This window comes from Ziziphus jujuba, chromosome 10, assembly GCF_031755915.1.
Source record: "Ziziphus jujuba cultivar Dongzao chromosome 10, ASM3175591v1".
Taxonomy (NCBI): Eukaryota; Viridiplantae; Streptophyta; class Magnoliopsida; order Rosales; family Rhamnaceae; genus Ziziphus; species Ziziphus jujuba.
Window position 1 is genome coordinate 21974296 of NC_083388.1, and position 25313 is coordinate 21999608.

At 33.0% G+C, this 25313-nt stretch overlaps 5 protein-coding genes across 6 annotated transcripts; 2 read left to right on the forward strand and 3 right to left on the reverse strand.

Moving 5' to 3' along the window:
• Positions 1-278: 278 nt before the first annotated feature.
• LOC132799767 (uncharacterized) lies at positions 279-2083 on the reverse strand. The gene is made up of 2 exons (XM_060812322.1): positions 1862-2083; positions 279-1313 (listed from the first exon to the last, which is right to left on the reverse strand). Exon 2 carries the CDS (start codon positions 1307-1309, stop codon positions 692-694), a length of 618 nt encoding a protein of 205 aa, XP_060668305.1. The 5' UTR covers positions 1310-1313; positions 1862-2083; the 3' UTR covers positions 279-691.
• An 8141-nt stretch (positions 2084-10224) lies between these two features.
• LOC107412026 (vacuole membrane protein KMS1-like) lies at positions 10225-14150 on the forward strand. 2 transcript variants are annotated; one of them, XM_025070925.3, is made up of 8 exons: positions 10225-10604; positions 10886-11085; positions 11444-11513; positions 11910-12197; positions 12731-12918; positions 13107-13223; positions 13390-13569; positions 13650-14150. In XM_025070925.3, the coding sequence occupies exons 1-8, from the start codon at positions 10586-10588 to the stop codon at positions 13848-13850; spliced, it is 1263 nt and encodes a 420-aa protein (XP_024926693.3). In that variant the 5' UTR covers positions 10225-10585; the 3' UTR covers positions 13851-14150. The 2 variants fall into 2 exon arrangements, with proteins under 2 accessions (XP_024926693.3, XP_015875210.3); XM_016019724.4 differs by having other exon boundaries at positions 10227-10604; positions 12761-12918.
• A 65-nt stretch (positions 14151-14215) lies between these two features.
• LOC107412027 (F-box protein At1g55000) lies at positions 14216-15464 on the reverse strand. Its single transcript, XM_016019726.4, has 2 exons — positions 14946-15464; positions 14216-14841 (listed from the first exon to the last, which is right to left on the reverse strand). Exons 1-2 carry the CDS (start codon positions 15378-15380, stop codon positions 14461-14463), a joined length of 816 nt encoding a protein of 271 aa, XP_015875212.1. The 5' UTR covers positions 15381-15464; the 3' UTR covers positions 14216-14460.
• Positions 15465-16772: 1308 nt separating this feature from the next.
• Positions 16773-19597, reverse strand: LOC107412020 (protein AUXIN RESPONSE 4). The gene is made up of 2 exons (XM_016019715.4): positions 18248-19597; positions 16773-17299 (listed from the first exon to the last, which is right to left on the reverse strand). Exons 1-2 carry the CDS (start codon positions 19457-19459, stop codon positions 17036-17038), a joined length of 1476 nt encoding a protein of 491 aa, XP_015875201.3. The 5' UTR covers positions 19460-19597; the 3' UTR covers positions 16773-17035.
• Positions 19598-19649: 52 nt separating this feature from the next.
• Positions 19650-25311, forward strand: LOC107412019 (aminopeptidase P2). Its single transcript, XM_016019714.4, has 13 exons — positions 19650-20143; positions 20315-20440; positions 20639-20758; positions 20908-21183; positions 21279-21451; positions 21583-21831; positions 22267-22418; positions 22521-22711; positions 22988-23096; positions 23212-23366; positions 24009-24101; positions 24589-24669; positions 24932-25311. Exons 1-13 carry the CDS (start codon positions 19796-19798, stop codon positions 25001-25003), a joined length of 2145 nt encoding a protein of 714 aa, XP_015875200.2. The 5' UTR covers positions 19650-19795; the 3' UTR covers positions 25004-25311.
• Positions 25312-25313: the final 2 nt, after the last annotated feature.

Genomic DNA, 25313 nt, shown 5'->3' on the forward strand with positions numbered 1-25313 from the left:
AATATTGGTGGTCATGATAGTGTACCTTCTACATGGACAAAGAGAACGTGCCCACCTTGTAGGGTCACATGATCGAATGTACTGGGCAGCTCTACTGTTTTTTGCCTCAATTTGCCCCATATAAAACTCAAAATCTTCAACCAAATATGCACTAGCTACGAGCATGAAACATTGTATTATTGATTCATCTTTCGCATGTCCATTTGCTTTAATATTTCTGCTTATATGGTACGTGCACAACGCATGGTATGCATTGGAAAAAACTTTGCGTAATGCCCTTTCAATAGCGGGGTGTCTATCACTCACAAACACCAAATCTGGAAAATCTCCGATGGCATCCTTCAGGTTTTGGAAAAACCATGTATATGCTTGCTCGTTCTCTCCATCTCCAATGCCGAAAGCCAAAGGATATATTCTGTAGGTCACGTTTGTTGCGAAATAATTGTCCAACTACTATGCTCTCACAGCCAGTGAACTTTGACGAAAATATGGCCATAGAACCACTTCTGTTGCTCGATGATATGTGGTCACTTGTAGCACGATGAACCCTAACATCATCAACTCCTTCATTATTCATTTCAGGATGCATATCATTATCATTATCCAGCAACTCATGATCAAAATCTACATCATTATGACCAACATCATCCCCTGCTGCATTGTAATTCTCATCATGATCAATATGATGCAACTACTCATACTCCTCGTCGTTAGGAAACCGTTCAGCATAGTCACCTCCAACATCAACTCCTTCGTGAATGTTAAATGATGTCCAAACCCCCCCACGAACATCAACTTGATCTCTAAACTGAGTTTCTTGAACCATAATTTCCTGAGATGTAGCCTGAATTGGTTCAGTACCGGAAGCTTGTGGTAGACGACCGCCAATTGGAGGACAAGAAAAAGAATGAAGATTACTCCCACTATCCGAAGCAAATGCTGTTTGATGAACATTTCTACATACATGTTCAACTTTTGAAATCACCTCAACATACAATGGAGGCCGCATCATTGTCATCCCTCCATTCCTCACTTCTTGAAGAAAGCATTTCACATCCCTATCACATCGTATTTCTGTAGGATCCAACTTTTCTGCACATCGTCCATATATCCATTTTAGCTTTAGCAAATATTCATTTCGATCTATCTCAATAGAATTGAAAATCTCATCCTCTAACTCTGATTTTGTGCATCTCTTGCCGACGGAAACCATTACATTTTTACCATTTCGATATTCCCAATCACCACTATCATTTTGTACCAATGTTCCATTGTATAAAACCGCAATTACAATGTCATCATCTTCCATTTGACTACAAAATTAAATGAATAACGTTAAACTAAATCAATAAATATATAAAATTTTGAATAATATTAAACAAACATATTAACTGTATTAAAAAAGTTGATTTTGTTTTTTTTTTCGGGCCAAATATAGCTTTTTCCTACTGGCGGAAAACTGGCGGAAATTTGGCGGAAAACTGGCGGAAAACTGACGGAAAACTGGCGGAAAAATGACGGAAAACTGGCGGAAAATTGGCGGAAATTTGCGAAAACTGACAAACTGGAGGAAATTGGCGGAAATTCATCTTTTTCGCCAAATTTCCTCCGTTTTTACTGTTTTTCGCGATTTTTCAGTTTTACACAAAATTTCTCCCATTTTCAAACCATATGCCACCTAAAGTATCTTTAAAATCACATAGAACATCTCATAAATCAATTTCTTGCATACCCATATCAAATAAAAAGCTTAAAAAATCCTAAACTAATAAAACTTACAAGAAAAAATAGAAAGAGAAAAAACAAAAAAAATACATATTTCCTTACTTTCATCTAATAAGAAAAAAGATAAAATTTTTACCTGATTTTAGTTTGAGATCTGAGAAAATACAAAAAAATGAAAGTGAGAGGCCATGAGATGCAAAGAGTTTAGAGAAACCCCACGAACAGTTTTGTATAAACTCCACCCCCACGAACGAACGGCTGTGTAGAAGAAAGGAAAGCTTTTGTGTAATTTTCAATTTTATCAAGGGTATTTTTGTCCCAATGTGGTTAGTTTTTAAAAAAAAAAAAATTTTTGCTATTTTTCTAAAATGGAGTTGTAAGGTGGTTATTTATGGGAAAAACCCAATTAATTATTTTGACTTCCAACTAAAGCCGGCTAGATGACGTAGTAATAAATTCCGATCTCTATTAATAACTGGGTTTTACTTTTACCATGGGGACAAGTGTCCAGCTGCATTAATCTCAAGTTTTATTGGTAAGTTTTTCTAGATTTTTATGATTTTTACCAAATTATATATATATATATATATTTGGTTTTTTCTTTTTATTTTTGTAAAAATTAATTGCATCCTCAAATTTTAAGGACTCTCAACTTTTAATTTGAGTAAATTTAATTTTGAACTTTCCAATTTGGTGTGATTGGCCCAATTCACTAAGGAAATTAATAGATCTATTAAAATAGCATTATGTCAATGTACTTCACGTATTGATATCATATTGATTTAATAATTTGTTTTTAAAAAGATGAAAAATATTTTTAAAAAAAATAAATTTGTTATTTTAATTTTTTATATTTATATTATTTTATGTAAAAATTATATTTATTATATTTTATTTAAAGTATCCACAATTCAAATTAAATATTTTTAAACTTAAATTAAAAAATTAAAATTAAAATGAAATATGAATTTTTAATTTGATAAAATAATTTTACTAGATCAAAAATTAATAATAATTTTTTATACCTAAGCCAAAAAAATTAGATCAAAACAAAAAAATAAAATGAAAATTAGACCAAAATAAAGAAATAAAATTAGGGTTTTTATTTTTTATTTTTCTGTTAGGCCAAAAATTAATAATAATTTTAATGTCAAACCATAAAAAAAATTAGAGCAAAATAAAAAAAATTATTGTTTTTCATTTTTTATATCTATTTTATTATTACTTATATTTAATTTTTGGTCTAATAAAAATAAAATTATTCGACCAAAAATTAATAATAATTTTATGCTAAACAATAAAAAAAAAGACCAAAATAAAAAAATAAAAAATAACCAAATAAAAAAAAGGAAAAATAATGGTTTTTTTTGTTTTTTATTATTTTTGTTAGATCAAAATTTTCTATTTTGTTTTTATTTTTATTTAATTTTTGGTGTAAGAAAAAAAATTCTATCATCAAAACAATAATATTTTTTTTATGTCAAACAATAAAAAATTTAGACCAAAATAAAAAAAAATAAAAATTATACCATAATTTTAAAAAATCATGGTTTCTATTTTTATTATTTTTATCAAACCAAAAATTCCTATTTTACTTTTATTTTTATTTTTGGTCTATTATTTTTATGGATTGGGCATAAAAAATTATTATTAATTTATGGCCTACCAAAATTATTTTTATTTGACCAAAAATTTCTATTTAATTTTAATTTTTGGTCTAAATTTAGGATTAAAGATGTTTAATTTTAGTCATGGCTATTTAAATTTAAATAAAAAAATGAATGGATAAAATTTTTCAAATAAAAAAAATCATGAATATAAAATGAAGAAATAATAAGTTTATTTTTAAAAAAATATTTTTTACAATTTTTGTTGAAAAAATAAATTATTTTGTCAAAATGATGTCAGCACATGAAACATGCTGATATTATGCTAATATCATGCCACTGTTTATCGGATACGTTAACTTTTATAATTTGAATTAAGTTGCACTAAATTGAAAAGTTCGGTGTCGAATTCATTTAAATTAAAATTTTAAAGTTGAAATTTGCATAACTTTTAAACTTCAAATATTAAAGTGTAATTAATCATTAAATAATTGAAGCCTAATCTATTAAATATTTTGCCGTGTGATTTTGATAAACATTTTATGGAATAATAGCATATGTATATATATGTAGGAATTGTGGGTTCATCAGTCCTAATCAAATTCGATATCCATAAAAGAGGTTGGGCATAGACGTAGTCTAATCCTAATCAAATTTGATATCCATAAAAGAGGTTGGGAATAGACCGTCTAACAGTTATATATCGTCCATATTAAGACGTAACAAATTACTGCTTAACGATTATGTGCATGTCTATGAAATAGATGTATATATTTCAAGCTAGCCAGTGATGTAACAGTTGAGGGTTGGCCACTTTTCAAACTAATTGCCAAGGAAGTCAGCCATTTCATAGATGGAAGAAAAGTGACTTTTTTTTTTTTTTTCCCCGATAAACAGACTAGAAAAGTGATTTAGTGTAAGGAAATTTGGAAATATATATTATACATATATTTTTTATAATTAATAATATTGTCGATTTATTATAGATTTGAATTTAAACAAAAAAAGATAAAAAAATATAGTATTTACCAACTTAACCGTAAATATTATATATATTTTATTTTGGATTGAAGCTACTTGTGCTATAGGTAACCAAAAAAAGCAGTAAGCTGCTTCTGCTATAGCTACGATTGGCGCATACAAGTAAGGCAGATTTATATATCGGCTACAATTTTTTTTCTTTTTGGGTAATGATTTAAAACTACATTTGATAAAGAAGATCTATTCAATATAGAGAACAAGCTATTCAATATTTTTGGCCTAGGCTCCTAGCATGCCATTAATAGGGGACTTGATAATAAATACTTGGGTTGGCTATACACTTTTTTTTTTTCAAAAAAAAAACTTCTTTTATAAAATCCAGTGGAAAAAATAAGGTTTATATAAAAATCACTCTATCACATTCAAAACGGACCTTATTATTATTATTTTCTTCTATTTGAGTAGTACATTGTTCCTTCATATACATGAGAAGCACAAAATTCCCTAAACGAGAATATGAACGTATGGTACAATATCATAACACGAAAGGGCCTTATCCACCAATTAATATAATAATGGCTGCTAATCAAAAAGTAAAACATAATATAATTAATATAATTTTTAAAATAAACATCATATATATGTAGTTATGAATTTGTAATTCTAACTACTCGTATACGTATAATATAGTTGTATGATTGCATTGGACTCTTGAGAACATACACATCTAATCATGGATATAAAGCAAAGAATTCAGTCCTCTTTCGTTTGAGCCAAAAAAAAAAAATGGAATTCGGTCGTCTTTCAATTAGAATTGGCCACCTTTTTTTGAAAGGACATCGTACGTGGGCTCTTTTGGTTTTATAAAAAGATAAAGGTCGAAATCCAATGTTGAATCGAGGATGTAATATACAATATTACTAAAATTGTCAAATTAACTTGTTTCTAATATTTATTTATTTGTATTGATAATTATATTAATTTAACCTTTCTTATTTTTCTTTTTGAAATAAATTTAATCTTTCTTTAATAAATAAAATTTTGCTGTATGATTTGATATCTCGAAATTGAAATTTTTATTTTGTTAGTTTAGTGTTACAACAAATGTGGACTTCTGTAACATACGATAATAGCATTTTTATAAAATATTAATAATAATAAAAAAGTTAAAGTAGGCCAGCTCATTTTTAAATTAAAAAAAAAAAAAAAAAAAACCACTATGGCTCTGCACTCACAAGTCACATCTCTGCACTCACATTCGCGCACTACCTTCAATCTATATGCAAATATATAAATGTATGTGTTGCATTTATACTAATAATAATAATTATTATTATCATTATAACAATAATATGTGCATATGTTATCTATATGCAAGAAATCCCGAAATTAGCAACCAAAAAAAAATAAAAAAATAAAAAGGCTTTAAAACGTTGTGGATAGGTTGTTGTCTCTCCATATGGTTGTGATCTTTCCTTAACAGGGTAACTGCATTTTATCCTTTAAATTATATGTATATATATATATATATATATATTTTTTTTTTTTTTCCCATTTTGTGCCCCTTATATGTATATAATATAGTTTAGTTCAATTATATGCAATTTATTTGTAATGATTTTGGTCAAAATAGCTATACTCATAACATAATATATTAATAAAATAATTCATAAGCAGAGAATGAAATGAATTGTATACAATTAATTTCATCAAATTTACAATTAAACTTATAATTAAACTTGATTGATACAAAAATCATACACTTATGGAAGGTGAGGGAACTCAAACAAGATCTTTATCTCAAAAAAATTTAAATTGCGTGGTGTATCTGTTTTCTTGAAACTAAGCATAAATAACCCTAGTTAGGCCAATCCTACCAAAATGGACTAAAGTCTAGGAGACGTACAAAATAATAAACATTTATTATGGAATCGAAAAATCGTCAAAAGTAAATATAATTTCTAAACTACCTCTCATACGTACTTGTTTCAACCACTTCCTACTTTGGATGTGCTCTAATTATGCATTTAATACATAACATATAATATGACTAGATATGAAGTCCTCATTTAAATTTATATTTAATATTATTTCATCTAATTAGCTCTAATTTGTTTATATGAACGAACGATAAACACTTCAGAATTCTCTAATAACTGAAAATGGCATATGGACGTCATAATCACAGACCGGTAAATAACTATATATATAAAATTTAAAACAGCTGGAAAGAAATTTAAAACTATATGCGTTAATCATTGAATAGGAGGATGGTAGCTGCGCCATATGATCAATGGTAAAAATATTAATCACTATTTAAAGTAGGACTTTGGCTAAAGTTGAAATGTAGATTAATGAGATAATGATGATATAAAATATTTAAAAAATATCATTAAATATATATATATATATATGTAATGCTTATTTGCAATGCCAAGTTCCTAGATGTTGATCATTAGCTTTGGAAATTTCCAAATTAGACAACTTTGCTAGAGAAAAAAGTTAGGTATGGAATTGGTGAGAATGATAACTTTGCAAAACAAATCGCTAAAGAGCCGGCAAAAGGCTTGTAACACGTCATTAGTTCTTATTGGAATTTTGACCTCTCCATCTCCACAGAGAAATTGTTATTTAAAGTCAGAAAAGGCCTCCTATAGTAAATAACTACGGACTTCATGGCATGTGTTGCACATGGAACATAATTTTTGCATTTTTCTTTTTCATTATTTTAAGGTTATTATCACTGACACGTCTGTCGAGGAACAATGGTTAAGATACCACATCTTCTAATTGTTATCCATATCTGGGATATTATTTTATATGCAATGCATTCAAGTATGATAGTTGGCAGAGCAATAAACAGCTTGAATTTCATTGGGATTGGAAACAGCAATGGCTTTCGTGAGACTTAGTTAATAGTTTGATTTACAACCCAAAAAAAAAAAAAAAAAAACGTAATAATGTATCTGATCAATAACTAATGTGCTGGTGTTTTTTATTTTATTTTTGTATATGTAATTTGCTCATATGAAATAAAATGTTTGTTAGTGTTCGTTAAAATTAGACATTTTAAAATAAGAAATTCAAGGGAAAAAGGAAACAAGAAAAAAAAAAAAAAAGTAAATAAATAAACATCCAAAACCAATTAGGAGTGGTGGCTTGGAATTTTTATGATCGACTTGTCCAATGTATGCATAAGGTTACATGTGTGACTCATGCGTAAAAACAAAGTGCATGAGTTTGCTTTATGGGTATACGTGTGGATAATGGAGCAATAGTAGCAACAAGTTATTTTTAAAGGTGACTTGAATGAGTTAACTAGCAATATTAGTTTGTATAATACTAGTTTACCATAGACCCTTTCTACAGTTATTGTCGTTATCTATCTGTATTTGTTGAAGTTGGAAAATTGGGAGGTATATTATGTCCCAAAAAATGGAATATGGTAGCGGATTCGATCGCCAAGACTGCTAGGAATGAAAATTTGCTTATTGGATGGAATTCTAATCCGCCAAAATTGAAAGGAGATAATAATAATAAAAAATATATATAAGTTTAGCAAAGAAAGGAAATGAAATAAAAGAAAATATAATAGTATTTATTAATACTAATTGCTTGAATAATTAGTAAATAAAATGAAACAAAAATAAGTTGTTTATAATATTATTCTTTATAATTAACTAACTAGATAATAATAATATTGGTAATTTTGAAATATTGTAAAAATTCATTATATTTTTTCTCCTTTCCTTTCCTTTCCTCTCGATTTTGGATGAAGAATAGACTTGTTAAAATAAAATCATCAATTCCCTTCTTTTCTTTTCCATTCCTTTCCTTTCCTTTCTAATTCCTTTTAACTACCTAAATAAGGGATTAGAATGCTTTCTTTACAATTTATTTTTATTCCCTCAATCCAAATATAGTGTAAATGTTGAACATTTTGATTACTGATTTTAAGTTTGGATGTTTCTCTGGCTTTAGCTTTTTAATATATTTCGTTTTGACAAAAAAAAAATAATTGTGTGCTTGATTTTTTTTCTCTGTATTATTATTATTATTTTTTTTGGCTTTCAATTTTCTTAATTATGATCTTAAAAAATTCTTGCTATCAACAACAAGCATTTTTTTTTTAATAATTTACTATAATTTTTCCTTCTAATGTTAGATATGGGTGGCTTTGAAAACCTTAATTGACTACCATTAAAATTCACATATATAGATTTTTAATTTTGAACAAAATCAATTAATTATGAATCTATGATCATCTTAGCTGTCATCCCAACCATAAAGAATACAATGATGAGGAACAGTACTCCTTACAAATTACCCTTTTTTTTTTTTTTTGGTAAAATGAAAAAAAATTAGTTTCCTAGTGGATATAATCGATCTAGAAAATTGGAAACTGCAAACCATTACTAATCATGGCTTTGCAATCTGGATTGGAGTCCATAGATTACCTAATCCACCACCGTACGACTGTTCCAAGTTCCTTCTTTTGCAGTGTATGAAGGCACGTGGGATCCACATTAAGGTGCTAAATGGAGCTTTTGGGACTTGAACCCACAGCTCCTGCAAACAGAGGTGATGGGGAGCCAACTCCTACTACTTGCTCCTCCTTACAAATTACTTGCCTATGTGAATATTCAAAGTCCAAATAAAACAACATGCAGAGGCATTATTATTATTTAGTTAATAGTAGTGATGAAAATGTCATTGGCTTTAGGGAAATATCGTCAATAATATCATAAAAACACCATAGTTGACACCGATAGTGGGGTTAACGAAAATCATTTTCGGTGTTGTTGATTTTGTTGATGAAATGCATGAGAATCAATGATAGTGATACTGTCAATATTAGCAAGAATAGGGAGTTAAATAGGCGAGATCCAACAATATTTTTGAAAATTATTGCCAATAAGATGAAATGTGCATAACTTTTGCAGGTGGATGACGAAAATAAAAGATGAAGAAGAAAACCTTGGGCTGCTGGATTGATTAAAAAATATTTGGGCTGCATTTAAATCATAAGGTCTTGGGCTTTTGAATTAATTATGTTGGACTTCTTAGAAGTTAAAACCCAAGCTTTTTTTTTCTCATTGGAAAACGGAAACCCAAGCATAATTAGACTAATTATTATATATATATATATATATATATATATATATGTATATATATATATATATATATATATATATATATATATTGTGTCAAATATGGACTAATGTTTTTGAAAAAATTGGCAAACTTTTTATTAAATTAATCATAAAAATGTTAACTTGAAAACAAACATAAATTATACTTAAAAAAAAAAATCTTGTTTATATATAAAGTGTTTACTTTCAAAAAATAACCTTTTTAAAGATATGTTTGAAAATTTATTTTTTGTTATTTTTTTCCTAAAAGTATTTGAAAAATTAATTAGCCAGATGGCTAACTAATGCTATAAGGTAAACTCTTTGAAATGAAATAAAATGATTGTTTTGAGATGATGATGATGATCATAATAATAATAATAATAAAGTGTTACTTTTTTTTTTTATATATTTTTATTTTATAAAGTTTAGTGATTGTAACGGTGCATGGTTAATTGATATAGCAATTTTAAGTGGTTATAATTAAAATTATTTTTTTTAAAAAAATATTTTAGTAATTTTTTTAATATTTATGGAGTATTGTAAAAATTTATATTCTAAATTAAATATTTACAATTTTTATAATTTTATCAATATTTCTATTAATACGATATTTTAAAAAAATATATATATTCTACAATTTTCACCACAGGTTAATAGTATGTTAAACCATTTATTATTATTTTACCACTAGCCCAAAACGTTCAAATTATGTTCCTGAAGAGATAAATAACGACATGTCGTTTTTTCTTAGTCAATCCATATCACACGGCACACCGCCAGGGAGCTTATTACGACGGTACGTTTTGGAAATGGTCTTGGGTCTTCGGCGCGGTGGATGAGCGAGCCCGGAAGCCCCAAATTAATGGCTTCGCTGTCTCTCTCCTCCTTCGATCATTATCACTGAAACCTGTTCCTGCTTTTTCTTATTTCTCGCTAGTTCCTCGCCTTCCGAGAACTTTCAATTCACCTTCTTCTTCTTACCCTGTCTCTCCGTGACCTTGCGATCGCAGATACAGAGCATCTACTGTACTGTGTGACTATATATATATATAAATACATATATCTGCGAGCTCGCGTGTGACTGTTACCCTTTAGCACTTCATTTCCGTGATAATCTCGTCCTCCAGTTCCATTTCCATGGAGTCTTCAATCTCTGGTGAGCTGCTTTTCTTTTGTTTGCTTTCTTATTTCTCGCACCGCTTGTTTGTATTTCACATTTACGAGTTAATTTACGATTCTTTGCGATAATCTAAGTGAATTCACTAAAAAGGTGATAGTTTTAGCTTAGATGTTTGTTATGCTATATGTTTTTCCATATTTTAACGGCAACCAAACAAAAAGTTCATGTTTTTCTTTATTGATATTTGTGAAGTTTTAGGGTTTTAGGGTTTGGTTATTGTTGATTGAGCCTTTTTTTCTTTTTTGACTTTTGTGTAGGACTCCGTGAGAAACAGCAACGCGAACTAGAAAATTTGACAGTTGCAACACAGCCCGTAAAGACATTGAAGTACTTCGTTTTGTCTATCGTTCAGTGTCTTCGAGGATTTATAGCAAAATGCGGCTGGGTTTTGCTTCTGGTTATCACAGCAAGTATTCTAGGATGCTTTGCTATGACAGTTGGCGGGCCTCATGAACAGGTATTTAAAGTTAAGGCTTAAGCATATATATTGGTACATGTGAAATGACACCATATACCTTGATCGGGCTTGTACACTTTTATTGGCTATCATTTGGACTTGAACATTTTAATGGCCCTGCAAATAGTATTTAGTTTGGAATGTTAGAGCAGCTGTTGGGGCTAATTGAGCTGGTTCATATGCAAACGCATGCTTAAAAAATTCATTAATTATGTTTTATTTGAACTTTTTTTTTTTGTTGGGTGTGTGTATGTTGTGTATGGGCTGTGTTTCTTTCATAATTTTTTTTTTTCCCTCATTTGCTTCTGGTTTTATTAATTTTTTATTTTTATTTTTGATCGAACTCCTGCATGCTCAGGAGCTTTTTAATTATCTTCGATTTGGACTTTGGTGGCTTGCCCTTGGTGTAGCATCGTCAATTGGTCTGGGTAAGTGAAGATCATAGTCATCACGACTGTTATTATGTTTTCATTCAGTTGTAACTATGATTGATTTAGTTTATATGTCAATAAATTCTCCTAGCAACACTCAAGTAGGCGGTTTCATATTGAAAAATGTAAAAGTTTTTCAGTGATGGAAGTTATGCCTGAGATAATATGTTTGCCAGTATTGTTCTCTTGCAAAACCCATTTCTCATTATCTCTACATGCTTTCCTTGGGTATTCCTGTGACATCGTGGACTTTTAAACTATAGCTTCCATCTGTGGCATGTCAGGTTCTGCCCTTATTGGGTGCCTTTATAAGTAAAGTTTCATGGTGTGAAGCATTGTGTTTAATTTGCTGTATATGCACTCTAAAAGAAACTAATATTGCATTTTATGCAGGATCTGGTTTACATACATTTGTACTTTATTTGGGCCCTCACATAGCTCTGTTTACAATAAAAACAATGCAATGTGGTAGAGTTGACATAAAAAGTGCTCCATATGACACAATTCAGTTGAAAAGTGGCCCTTCATGGGTGGATCAAGATTGTTCAGAATTTGGACCCCCTCTTTTCCCATCGCAGGTTCCAATCAGTAGTATATTGCCACAGGTTCAGTTAGAGGCTATTCTATGGGGCATAGGAACTGCACTTGGAGAGCTTCCTCCATACTTCATATCAAGAGCTGGTAATTTTAACAATTTATGTCTTGATGCTTACCCTTGAAAGTTTTTCCAAATAAGCTCTAAATTATATGTAGAAAATAATACAGGCTGGAAGATCCAGTTAGGAATACTTAACTTTGTACAAATCGAGTCCAAAGCAACCATGTATTGAATTTTGAATCTCAAGATAACGTAGACATATGAAATTTGGAATTACTAAAGGTATGAAAAAGTTTAAACTCATCATCCACATATCCTATAGGGAATATTCTCTATCATTTTTATGTATGTTTTGTTCCTTTATTGAATAATGGCACAATAGTAATCATGTTACATCATTTAGTGATTAAAACCGAACCATTTTACTACTACCTGATTCTGAAGTATAGGTATTGCATTCAAAATTATGTGTGTGCATGTGTATGAATTTAAGACTTTGGAAGTGTTCCTGTAGTTACTTACTCTTTGGCTTTTCTGTTGTGTAACCTGGCTGGCAAATGATTTGTTGAGATGTTAACAATGATTCTATCTGCACAAAGTTTTTTGACAAAAACAGGAGTTGTACTAATAGATGCTTCAACTGTAGCTCATATATCAGGCAACAAATTGGAAGCAGTGAAAGAACTGGATTCTTCCCCGGCTGAAGCTAGTGGAATTGTGGCTAATCACCTTCACCAGATTAAATTGTGGCTTCTTTCTCATTCACAGTATTTGAACTTTATTTCAATTTTGGTTCTTGCTTCAGTAAGTATTTTTCTTCTCAAAGTTTTGCTTAAACTTTTGACTTAAGCCAAGCTGGGAAAGAAATTAAAGGGAGATAAGGACTTTTAGTGGTTCTTTTCTTGGTTAATGCTTCTATTGGTTCTTATTTGTGAAAGCATTGTATATTTTGTACAGCTTGTTTATGTCGATTATTACTAAATATTTTTCAGGTACCAAACCCTCTATTTGACCTTGCCGGTATAATGTGCGGACAATTTGGCATTTCATTCTGGAAATTCTTTCTTGCAACATTGATTGGAAAGGCATTTATTAAAACTCACATACAGGTTTGTAAAATTTGATTATTTTTCAGTATAGATTGTTCATGTTACATTCATGGTTCGTTTCAAACAATCAAATTGTTTTTGTCGATATTCGATCCATAAAAAACAAAATTTGTTATTGTCAATAAGGTGAGAAATCTAAATCAGTCACGTTTCCATGTCTTTGCAGACCGTTTTTATCATCTCAGTTTGCAATAATCAACTTCTTGACCTGATAGAAAATAAATTGATTTGGCTGCTAAGCCAATTCCCAGTGCTCGGTCCTCTCATTCCTAACCTCAGTGGCAAATTGCATACTGTGAAGGAGAAGTATATGCATGCCTCTCATCAGGTCCCCTCAAATACCAAGGTAGTGGTTGTTTAAGTGTGGCTTTTGTATGTCAATAACTTTAGGACGGCTCAATGCTTAATCTCAGTTTCGTTCTCCAGGTGAAAAGATGGAACTTATCATTTGCTTCAATATGGAACACCGTTGTTTGGCTTGTTCTCGTGAATTTTTTCATCAAGATAGTGACAGCAACAGCACAGAGCTTCCTTAAGGAAGAACATGAAAGGGAGTTGAGCAAGTTGACAGAAAAGCTGCGTGCCTCAGAACCCTCAAAATATGAGTGCAGCCAAGCATCGGACTGAATTTGCAAGAAAGTTATGAGGATCTATTAGCTTTCTTAGTGATCTAACTTTGAATTTTCATGGCAGAGAGTTTTTGTACGTGCCATGAGTATTAGCTTCCAAAGCTTCCTGTTTATATATTATTGCAGTTTTAGCAAGTAGAAAGGACACACGAAATGAAACAAAATTCTTAGCGTAGCAATAATTGTTTTATGGGACAATACATTGATACTAAAAATTGCTATTGGTCTCTGTATTTTACGACTTAGTTCCTTCTTGGAAATTCTGTGTAATAAATAAAATACATTTAGATGTTTAACATTTGCCATTATCAAATATGATCACTCAGCTGCAGCAATCAATATTCTCCACTTAGGTTTCACAGATTGGATTAAAATTTTAACCTTTCCATTTAATAAACAGAAATCAAATCACAAGTTTGTTTGTTTTAATTTACAACGCTTTCACGATTATAGATTTGATAACAATCATCAAACAAATGATGGAATAGCCACCAACCGTACCCATCCTCTCCATGTCAACTTTGCACCATTTGATCGCCCATTGCGCGATATCTCACTTCATCTCTCTCTTGGTCGACCTCCTCCATCTTCACCCATCAATGGCGTTTCTAAGGCAAACCCACCTGCTTCTCCCATCTAAGGTCCTCTGAGAATTCTGATAATGCAGCTCGAGGGTCGCCATTGGAAATCGACAAGTAGTACTGAGCAGTTCCATCATCGACATGCATGCTTCTCTTCAAGGAATGAATGATCCTTTTCATGCCTAGGTCGGAGGTCGTCCGGCGAATCATAGACGACGTCGTCTTGAGGTCCGGTCCACTGCCATCCAGATACAACACCGCCACTTCCCTCTTCGCATAAGTATCCAGCTCCACATAGCAGATACCCCCTATCAGAATCTCTGGATTGCTAATGGGGATCAACAGCCTCTCCCTCGAGTATATTCCGTGCTCGCTCATCATATTGTTCAATCGCTTTATGTCCATAACCTAATTTACAAAATTCGGATAAAGTTTTCATTTTTTATTTTTCTTATCCTTTTTTTTCCTGCATTTTCTCGGTAAACAAACAGGTGGAGGTCAATATTCGGTACCTGAACGGAGTACTTGACGGCGAGCCTAGCTACGGTATCACCGCGCACGATCCGATGCGAAATCGCGAACTTTCCAATAGTGTTGTCCCGCCAAAAGCTTCCAGAGAGAGGTTCTCCGATGACTTCCTTCAATTTCCAAGGGGCTTTGAAAGCTTTGGTGAGGATATCTCTATCGGAGGCCACCGAGCTCCATGTTCGACAGACGCAGCTCGCCCGAGCCAGGTCCGGAATCGGCAGCTTCTCGAAGATGATGCGGAGGGTGTCGCGGCAAGTAAGCCCCGAGAAGTGTGAGTTCATCGGAGATATGACGTCGCCGGAGACGTCAGAATCGGAAGAGGAGGAGTGGTGAAGGTTGGGGGTTAGGGATTCGGTGGAAATGCTGGGGTTTAGGTGTTTGAGAATATCATCCTCGTCTTCATCACCACAGCAACCCATTTTTAGTGAGAGAGAGAAAAAAGAGATAGAGAGAGAGAGAGAGTGAATGGTGTTTACTTGTACAAACGGCGTATTTTAGCGTTCAAGCTTTTTGAGGTAACAGAAAATTACCCCTTGTCTTTTTAATATCTATTTTATATATATATATATATATGTGTGTGTGTTTGTTTGTTTGTTTTAGTTACTGACTGTTAGTTGAATAGATTTCGTATTTGGGAGTCAATTTACTTCTGCGGCTAGCTTCGTCAGCATTCCTTTCTGATTTATATCAAAATTCTGTTTGACTTTTTTTTAAAATATTTTCTGTCGTTATTAACAGTGCAAAGTACATAAATACTATAACAAGTTTAAGCCTAGATCCTTGTTATATAAAAGTAGTTTACTACTCTTAACAAGCGTAACGTTTTTGTGGAAAGTAAAAAATAACAATAATAATAAGAAGAAAGTGCTGTTAAAAAAATTATAAGCCTTTTTTTTTATTATTATAATATTTCAGCACCCAAAAAATAAAAAATAAAAAATAAAAAAGGAGAGAGAAGTTACATGAATGATTTCAAGATGAGCGTTGGATTGGGATCCCTCGGTTTAGACTAGTGACGGAGATTTTGGTGGCCAAGAGCAACTCTAAATAGCATAATTGTGCTTTTTATGTAATTGAATGGGATATTGTATAAAATGTTAATTGTATTTTTATATCAAATTTGGCATTAAAATTTAATACTAAAAATTAAATTAATAATTTTTGATAGTTGATTTAACTATAATAAAATTTATGAGATTCACATCATTAAATAATAGAATTTTTAACTTTTTTAATTGTTAAATCTAAAAAGTGAGATCTAATTTAAAATATTTTTTTTTTTTTGTAAATAAATAAAATAATGTGAAAGTGAGATGTAATTCAATTTTTTTTTTGATAAATAAATAAAAAATGTGATATATTTGTCAATATCTTTTTTGTCATAGCGGAGAGGTAATATTAAAATTCAACGTTGATATTAACTTTTATCATTAAAAAAATATGTTAATACCAAAATTTGAAACTACTAATGACAAAATGCGATTAGCATTGGACAGGCTCTAACAATGATAGCAAAATAGAGAAATTGCTGGCAAAATTTACCAATTGCTGGGTTGAGCTATTGACCATTGATTAGAGCAGTTCAACAGGCTTGTAATTTCCGGGATGAAAGGTTTCACTTTCATATGAAAATTTAAAAAATTGTACGGAAACAAAAATATGCATGTTTTATCCCTCTTTGTCATTTCTTGACATGCTGGCTATTGTACATGTTTTAAAATAAATAATGCACTCATTAAGTTTCATACTTGATTGAACTGCTAAGCTTTTTCAGTAAGAAAAACTGAATTATACAAACGAGAAAATGAGAGTTATAGAAATACGACAGGGAAAATATCAATTTCAATGTAATAATCAGCTAGACTTTTTAATGTAAAATACAATAATTCAGCTCCGAGGTTCATGTGAACTATCTTTCCATTATAAGTTTCTTCATTCAGACATCTTATACAACAATAAATAAGCAATTCCAAGCATTAGGACACAACCAAACAAGACACATTTAGCTAGGGGTGTAAAAATCTAACATCTAGCTCTGGTGAAACGGCTACACGCCTAAAAAATGTGAAGAACTTCACCATGCATGACCTTGGCCAAGGCCATATGCATCCATATAACCAGCATGACCATGAACATGACCATCATGGTGGTGGTCATGCCCAGCATCACCATGATGATGGTGATGGTGATGGTGATTGTGATGACCATTCTTTTCAGTCTCATCAAACATCTTCTGTATATGCTCAGGAATGGGTTCTTCCTCAACTTTTCTGACAGATGCAGGTAATGAAGAAACAAACTGGACAATACTTTCAGCTAACTCATCAGCAGCGTCCTCCTACGCTCACATAAAAGACAAGTAAAATGTGCTTAGTGTAGCTTCAATAGCCATGATAATAACAATATAACTAGCAAGCAACAATACATCAAGCACGAGTAAGACTAAACTACTTCAGTATTGTTCAAATTTATACGGAAATTTGGTCATAAATGAAATTTCATCCACATGCAGCAGGTATATTTGCTTTGTTTAACTTCTATATCTTCTCATCCATCATTAGGACCCTAGACCATAGGACAAATACCAGGATTATCATCAGAACAAATACAACCTCCAATCAATCTAATGGATAGTGAAAACTTTTCCTCAACTTTCCTTAAATTAACAAGCTTAAGGGCTAGAAAGAAATTATATTTACAATTCAAGCCCCAGAGAACTAAACTACAGATTTCAGCTCTCTATACCTAGAATAATAATATAATGGAAGAAGATGCACTTCAACCTTGTATTAAGGTAATTAGCAGTTTAAGCAGTTAGAAAGTAATCATATTTGTGAACTGAAGAAAATAAATGTCTTCAACATGCAACGGAAAAATACACATATTGCCTTGTTCCTAAACCTACTTCAGACAACAGCGATGACTATTTGAATGCACCACCACATTTTAGACACATCCATCTCTCTGACAAGGACAAAACATGGTGGACACATTCATATCGAACGCATTATAGTAATGGCTTAGATATCAATTCTTCGATACATGTATATCGACCACTAGCTCATTGACTTGTCACTGCACAGTTGGTATGGTGTGTTTAAATCCTAGCACAAAGTTATTTCATATCATCCACTTTCTTTAGCAGACAATTCTTGGTTATGTATACTTCTAATTCATGCTACTAATTCTTTACTTCAAAGACTTTAACCCCTTGAAAAGCAGCCTAAATATTGAAATGTGGAAGAGAAAAAATAAACAGTAGTTCATGGTAGGATTGAATTCTCACCTGAGACCACCTTCCACCAGAATGTGTGACAAAAGTTGCTCGTGGAAGTGCATTTGCAACGCGGTTTCCTTCTTCGCTCCATTCTTTTGACCAACTACCAGACCAAAGCACTTTCACCGGCACACCTTTCAGCTCATCCGAACGACCCCATTCTGCAATATCAAAGCTGTAATTAAACTTCTTTCCCATTCCTACGGTGGCTGCCTTAGCATCCTTACTCTTCATAAGAACTCTATGTGCCTCCAAATCCAAAGCGCCAAACCCCCTAGAACAACACGACTTGATCAACCAAGAATGTGCAAATGAGAATCCAAACATAATTTCCCTGAGAACTGGAAATTTCAAGACACACAAAGGCAAAGCCCCCAAAGATTTCGGGGAAGTATCAATAAGCGTTATACTCCTCACAGATTTTGAATTCTCCAATATCCAATTTGCTGTCATCCCCAAAGCTGAATCATGCAAAACCAAATGCACTGGAGCCAAACCCAATGTCTCAATTACTTGTCCCAATACCTTACCAATCTCTTCTGGACCCAGTTCAATTGGTTTCGCAACCTTTCTCTGTGCAATCCGAGATTCAATTTCTTCATAAGGAATTTGCCCAGTTTCAATTAACTGATCAAATGCCCAAAAGAAACCCTTCTCTTCAATTTCACTGTAGACATCCCAAAACCTCCCTAAAACCCCATTTGTTCCCTCTCGATCCACTTTCACCGATTTTTCTGAAAATCCATTTCCAGGTAAATCAATTGCAATCGCGTGCACTCCTTTATTACCCAAGGATCGAAGAACTTCCCGAAAAGAATATGAGCTAAGACCGAACCCATGTACAAGCACAATATTTTCGGAAGCTACTGGTCCCTGCTCGATGGAAAACACTTCAATGGGTGATTGGTTTGGGTGTGGCTGGACCTTTATGTTTCGACCCTTTGCGAAGTGTTGCCGAAGAGAGTTAGGCAAGCTGAGGAACCAAGATTTAGGGTCTTGTGATGAGAGAGAAGAGAGAGAAATGAATACGAGAGTTATGAGCGAGACTCCAATTGTAAAGTAGAACCAGAAAGTAAACGGATTTGATGTCGAAGACTCAGAGGACTTGGAGCTTGGCTTGGGAGATGAAGTGGGTTTCTGGGCTTTAGGTGATTTGGTCGTCTCTTTCAGCGGTTGCTTGAGTTGCTGTTGGTCTTCTTCCTCCTCTGTAATAATCGCCATCGCCGAAAGTTCGGAGCTTTCAGTAAGTATTTCTTCGAGAAGACGAAGAAAATCTACGGACTTTGAAATAAGATCACCGATCGCGCATAGAGGGTGTAAAAAGTAGTGAGCTTTTTTTACTTTTCTTTTTACAGTTCTCCAAAAAAGACGTGCATAAAAAAGAGAAATAAAGAGCACGCGATTGATACAATAACACTAAAAGCGCACCGTTTTATAAGCAAAAGTGCAAACTCTTCTATCTTCTTCCTCAATGAACGTTGTAGACTTGTAGCCTTCACAAAACTCAAAACAGTCCTCATCTTTCTCAGTCTATCTCTCTTGCTGGGTTTTGCTACGATGCACTCGCTTCCAACACAAGCAATAATGCGTCCCCTCTCTCTCTCGCCGACACTTTCTCTCTCTTCTTCTGCCTCAGGTTCTTCTCGATACCTTTGCTTTCTCTCCCTACCCATTTTCCATAAACCCAAGTCCAGCTACAATTTTCTCTTTAATGTTTCCCATAAGGTCCCTCCTCGTTTCACCGTCAGAAGTTGCAGTTCTATATCCGCCAAGCCATCTTCGGAGCTCCGAAAGAAACGTTCGGGTTCGGACTCGGACGAGAAGCTTCGCGCCCTCCGCGAGCTCTTCTCAAGACCTGGCATCGGCATCGACGCGTATATCATTCCCTCTCAGGACGCTCACCAGGTTATATTACTGAGGAATTAATTAATAATTTTTTTTTTTTTAAGTTTTTGATTTTTAATGAAAAGATTCACTATGATTCTTTTTGTAATGCTTGGTTTATATATATAGAATTTGTGAATTGCTATTTGCTTAAGCAAGCTATAATTTACCTCTATTTACTTTGGATTACAGAGTGAGTTCATTGCTGAATGTTACATGAGGAGGGCCTATATATCTGGGTTTACTGGTAGTGCTGGAACTGCCGTTGTTACAAAGGATAAAGCAGCCCTTTGGACAGATGGGCGCTATTTTCTTCAGGTTTGAGTTAAATAATAAGAAACTCCTCCACTTCACTTTGATTAGTTAGCTGGAATTTTTACTAATTGCATAAGAATTCACAGTTTTTAGGCCCATGTCTTTATAATACTTGAATAGAAAGAAGGTTCAAAAAAACCCGATTCCTTTTTGGTATTGTATAGTTTCGGGCGTATTAAATGTAAACTGTTTGTCGTTTAGGCTGAGAAGCAGCTGAGCTCTAGTTGGATTCTTATGCGGGCCGGTAATTTTGGAGTTCCTACTACCAGTGAATGGCTTAATGATTTTTTGCCACCTGGAGGGAGAGTTGGCATTGATCCTGTGAGCAATACTTACACCCTTAATGGGTGATCAAAACTTCGTGTTCTTGTGTTTAGTATTGTTTTTAATTGGCGTTATATTTGGTATAGAATCCTTTATGCCTGCCTGTACGTGATGCAAACTTCTCTTTGATATTGTGAAGGGAGCAGTTTCTTTTTTCTTCCGATGCTGCAGAGGAATTGAAGCAGGACATTGCAAAGAAGAATCATGAATTGGTTTTTATACATGATTTAAATCTTGTTGATGAAATATGGAAAGAATCAAGACCTAAGCCGCCAAATAAACCAGTTCGAGTGCATGATATAAAATATGCTGGTTTAGATGTGGCATCAAAATTGTCATCTCTGAGGTCTGAACTTCGTGATGCTGGTTCATCTGCAATTGTTATATCCATGCTTGATGAGGTTGCCTGGCTGTTGAACCTGGTAGGCATTTAATCATCCCCTTAGGATCCATTCTCATTTTAACCTGTGATTCTTTGTATGAAAATATCTCACTGGTGTCTGGATTCGTCTCACAGAGAGGAAGTGATGTTCCACATTCACCTGTTATGTATGCATACTTGATTGTGGAGCTTGATAAAGCAGAACTCTTTATAGATAATTCTAAAGTCACCACAGAGGTGAGGGCTCACTTGGAGAGTGCAGGCATAGAGTTGAAGCCATATGATTCCATTCTTCGTGAGGTAGAAAGGTGAGTTTGGAAGCTCTTCTTCTTCTTTTTTATTTTTTTTTTTTTTCATGGAGAACAAATCTTTGCTTAAGTGATGATTGTGAGGTACTCATTTCATAACCAGTACATTATACTTGTAAATTCTTTTTCAGTTTGGCATCACAAGGGGCTCAACTTTGGTTAGATACTTCTTCTGTTAATGCTGCCATTGTCAATGCCTATAATACTGCCTGTGAAAGATACTATAAGAGCCTTGAAAATAAAAGCAAAAGTAAGACTGATGATGGCATCAATGGTTGGTCAAGTCTGCCCAAAGGGGTTTATAAAGTATCCCCTCTTTCTTTGGCCAAGGCAATAAAAAATGCTGAAGAGTTGGAAGGGATGCGAAATTCTCATTTAAGGTAATCATTTCCTTCCTCTGAAATCAAACTGGCATGATGCTAGTTGTGCAACTGCTTTTATATTATTGATTCATTTCAAATGTTGAAGCATTGTTATTAGTATTATGTATAATTAAAGATTTAAGCTTTAACTTGTAGTAATATATGTATCATGTATCCAGATGTGCATGCATAAATACATAAATTAACTATTTTTAACATTCAAGTGTCAATCTTTGGAAACAAAAAGATCAGTATTTTCTGTTATACTTTGGAGAAACTCTTAAAAACTGTAAATTAGGTGGTGTACATTCATGTGGTTTCTCTCATTGGGGAATTTTTTTTTTTTTTTTTACTGTTTCAGTTGCTGTGAAAGCTTGTAATATATGTTGATGAGTCAGGAGATCAATGCAGCTAAGTGTAGGTAGTATGATGCTATGATATCTTTCTGTGCAGGGATGCAGCTGCTCTAGCTCAGTTTTGGGACTGGCTAGAAGAGGAAATCCATAAAGATGTGAAATTGACAGAGGTAGAAGTTGCAGACAAACTTCTTGAATTTCGTTCAAAGCAGGCTGGTTTCTTGGATACAAGCTTTGACACTATAAGTGGTATATGATAAAATATATAATCTTGATTATTTATCTCAAGTTCTTGACACTAATTGCTGCTTTTACTCACCTCTGAGGCCCACAATATGGATGATTTTCCAGGTTCTGGTGCAAATGGTGCTATTATACATTATAAACCAGAGCCAGATAGCTGTAGCATTGTGCATGCAAATAAACTCTTTCTGTTAGATAGTGGAGCTCAATATGTTGATGGGACGACCGACATAACAAGAACTGTACATTTTGGTGAACCTACCAGACGAGAAAAGGAATGCTTCACTCGAGTTTTGCAGGTATCAAATTGTTTTTCCCTTCTTCCTCTATATATTGTCTGTTCTTTTGATGGTGGCGGTCTTAGCTCATTTGAGAAAGGGTAACGACCAGGGTCTAGGTCTTAGGTTTTAATGCTTTCTTTCAATCAACTTGTGATGTAATCTTGTAGAATTCAAGGTATTATATCATAGCTGTTCAATTATTGCATTTATTTAGTATCTACATTCTAATATGACCAACATTAGCATTAAAGAACTAAGTGATTTTTAGGATGTTCTCATAGTGTGCAATTGCAGGGTCATATATCTCTTGATCGGGCAGTATTTCCAGAAAACACGCCAGGTTTTGTCTTGGATGCATTTGCTCGTTCTTTTCTTTGGAAGATTGGACTTGATTACCGGCATGGTACTTTCCTGAGTGTTTTTGGGCTTGTCATGTGGATAGAAATCTTAGCTACAATGACTTTCTAATTTGACAATGAATATGCTCATTCATTTTCCAAGTTCCTCTCAATTTTTAGGAACTGGTCATGGTGTGGGTGCTGCATTGAATGTTCATGAGGGTCCTCAAAGTATTAGCTACCGATATGGAAATATGACTCCTCTACAGGAAGGCATGATTGTTAGCAATGAACCTGGCTATTATGAAGACCATGCCTTCGGAATTCGGATTGAAGTAAGCACCCATTAAGTTTATATTCTACCAAAAATTTTTACCCACAAAAAAAAAAAAAAAAAAAAACACTACATGCTACCAAAATTTTTCTTATGCTGTGTATACTTCTTGACTTTTTGATATCCATGTTGAGTTTGTTTGTATTTTTCAATTTAAATACTCATGGTTTGTTGGTTCAATTGAATGCTATTTTTTAAAGGAAGTCACGCTTGGATATTTGTACATCCAAAGATGTGGAAGCCATTGCCACAGGTCATATTTGTATTTTGAGTGCAAAGCAGCAAGGATAGGCAATGGCTTTATGCAAATCAAGGGTTTGGAAAATTTTATAGCTACTTGTTTTGTTGTGTGCTGAATAAATGTGTATGTTCCATTTTTAGATGGCAAAATTATACACTGGTGACAGATAATTTGAGCTTTTCCGCATAAACATGAATAGGTGTTATTGATGCTACTTGGTTGTTGCTTGTGATTTTTGTTCTATGATTGTAAAATAAGTTTTCCCTTTTTTTTTTTTTTTCTTTTTTTTTTTCCCTTTCTTTCTTTCTTTCTTTTCCTTTCTTCTTTAAATTGTGATCCTTTTGCATTTGTTTCTGCTCTCTTATTGCATGCGCTGATTTATATTTTATATTTATCATTCAGAATCTGCTACATGTGAAAGAGGTCGACACGCCAAATCGCTTTGGAGGAATTGGTTACCTGGGTTTCGAAAAGCTCACATTTGTTCCAATTCAAGTATGCTGCTTGTCAGCTCTTACAATTAGTTTCTTATAAATATGGTCTTCTTGGTGGGTGAGTTTGAGACTAGGGGAATAGGTGCTGTTGCACACTGGTAGGAGTAAACTTATATGGTAATATGAGCTGCATTCTAATTACTAATTTATCCTGCTGGTGCTTCTTTAGATAGGCTATAGAAAGTAAACAGTCTAATACACTATGGACAATGAGTTTGTGATGTATTAGGTGGTGTTTGCTCATATAGCTGATTTTGGTTTTTTAAATTTGTTTCGAGGTTATAATTGTACATTGTTTTTAAATGAGTAGTGCCGATGCTGCAGTGAATTAAAGTCCTCCAGAATAATGTTCTTCAACTAACTTGCCTTTCCTAATGTTGTTCATTAGCAGGCTTTTTGTCAGTTTACGTACATATGTTCTATGTTGCTGGTGATATTTTATCTTGTAGCAATGGGTTTATTTACTTATTTATGGTTTCCCCATGTAGGCTAAATTGGTCGACCTGTCTTTGCTTTCTGTTGAAGAGGTCACTTGGCTCAATGATTACCATTCGCAAGTTTGGGAAAAGGTTAGGAAACATGTTAAAGCATGTTTTATTGAAAACACAAAACAAAATTACACATATCACGCGTCCAGCAGAGAGATTCTTTAAGATATATCTGTGGAATCCAAATTTCAATCTAGAGCTCATAAAAGTTTGGTTTTTCTTTTTTGTATATTTTCTTGTTCGAGTGTAAACAACTTGTTGCTTTGCCTTTTGCTTCAATTTTGATACAGTGTTCTATTTGGCCATGAGTTTTAGGAGTCATAACTAATCTATGGTTTTACAGGTATCCCCATTGCTAGATGGTTCTGCTCGACAGTGGCTTTGGAACAAAACACGGCCACTTGTCAAGAATTGATTCTCATCTCAGCCATTGTGCTTCGTTATAATACTTTTTCCAATTCTTGTGGTTCCTATTTCATACTCCATGTAGATAAAAATGCAGCAATTAACTTCTGTAAGAAGAAAAAGTACAGCTTTTTAAAGTTCCATAAAATGCTATGCAATTGATGAGAAGTACTGTATAAGCTTTTCTTTTGAGCAGCAAAGGGCGTAAATAAGATTGTTTTTTGGTGCGTATATAGGATTGTTATACTGTTGGATGCTACTGACACTCCTAAAGTTTATTGCAAGAAATGATAATCATAATATTCTTCAGAACTGCAACA

What these genes read in the sequence shown, in the direction of transcription:
- LOC132799767 (XM_060812322.1), bottom strand. Translation starts at nt 1,309, where the DNA reads ATGGAAGATGATGACATTGTAATTGCGGTTTTATACAATGGAACATTG.
- LOC107412026 (XM_025070925.3), top strand. An exon ending in TTGGCGGGCCTCATGAACAG is followed by an intron (nt 11,086 to 11,443) that starts GTATTTAAAGTT and finishes CTGCATGCTCAG; the next exon opens with GAGCTTTTTAATTATCTTCG. An exon ending in ATACTTCATATCAAGAGCTG is followed by an intron (nt 12,198 to 12,730) that starts GTAATTTTAACA and finishes TGACAAAAACAG; the next exon opens with GAGTTGTACTAATAGATGCT.
- LOC107412027 (XM_016019726.4), bottom strand. Translation starts at nt 15,380, where the DNA reads ATGGGTTGCTGTGGTGATGAAGACGAGGATGATATTCTCAAACACCTA. An exon ending in CCGTCAAGTACTCCGTTCAG is followed by an intron (nt 14,842 to 14,945) that starts GTACCGAATATT and finishes TTTGTAAATTAG; the next exon opens with GTTATGGACATAAAGCGATT.
- LOC107412020 (XM_016019715.4), bottom strand. Translation starts at nt 19,459, where the DNA reads ATGGCGATTATTACAGAGGAGGAAGAAGACCAACAGCAACTCAAGCAA. An exon ending in CTGGTGGAAGGTGGTCTCAG is followed by an intron (nt 17,300 to 18,247) that starts GTGAGAATTCAA and finishes ATGTGAGCGTAG; the next exon opens with GAGGACGCTGCTGATGAGTT.
- LOC107412019 (XM_016019714.4), top strand. Translation starts at nt 19,796, where the DNA reads ATGCACTCGCTTCCAACACAAGCAATAATGCGTCCCCTCTCTCTCTCG. An exon ending in GGAGAGTTGGCATTGATCCT is followed by an intron (nt 20,759 to 20,907) that starts GTGAGCAATACT and finishes TGAAGGGAGCAG; the next exon opens with TTTCTTTTTTCTTCCGATGC. An exon ending in ATGCGAAATTCTCATTTAAG is followed by an intron (nt 21,832 to 22,266) that starts GTAATCATTTCC and finishes CTTTCTGTGCAG; the next exon opens with GGATGCAGCTGCTCTAGCTC.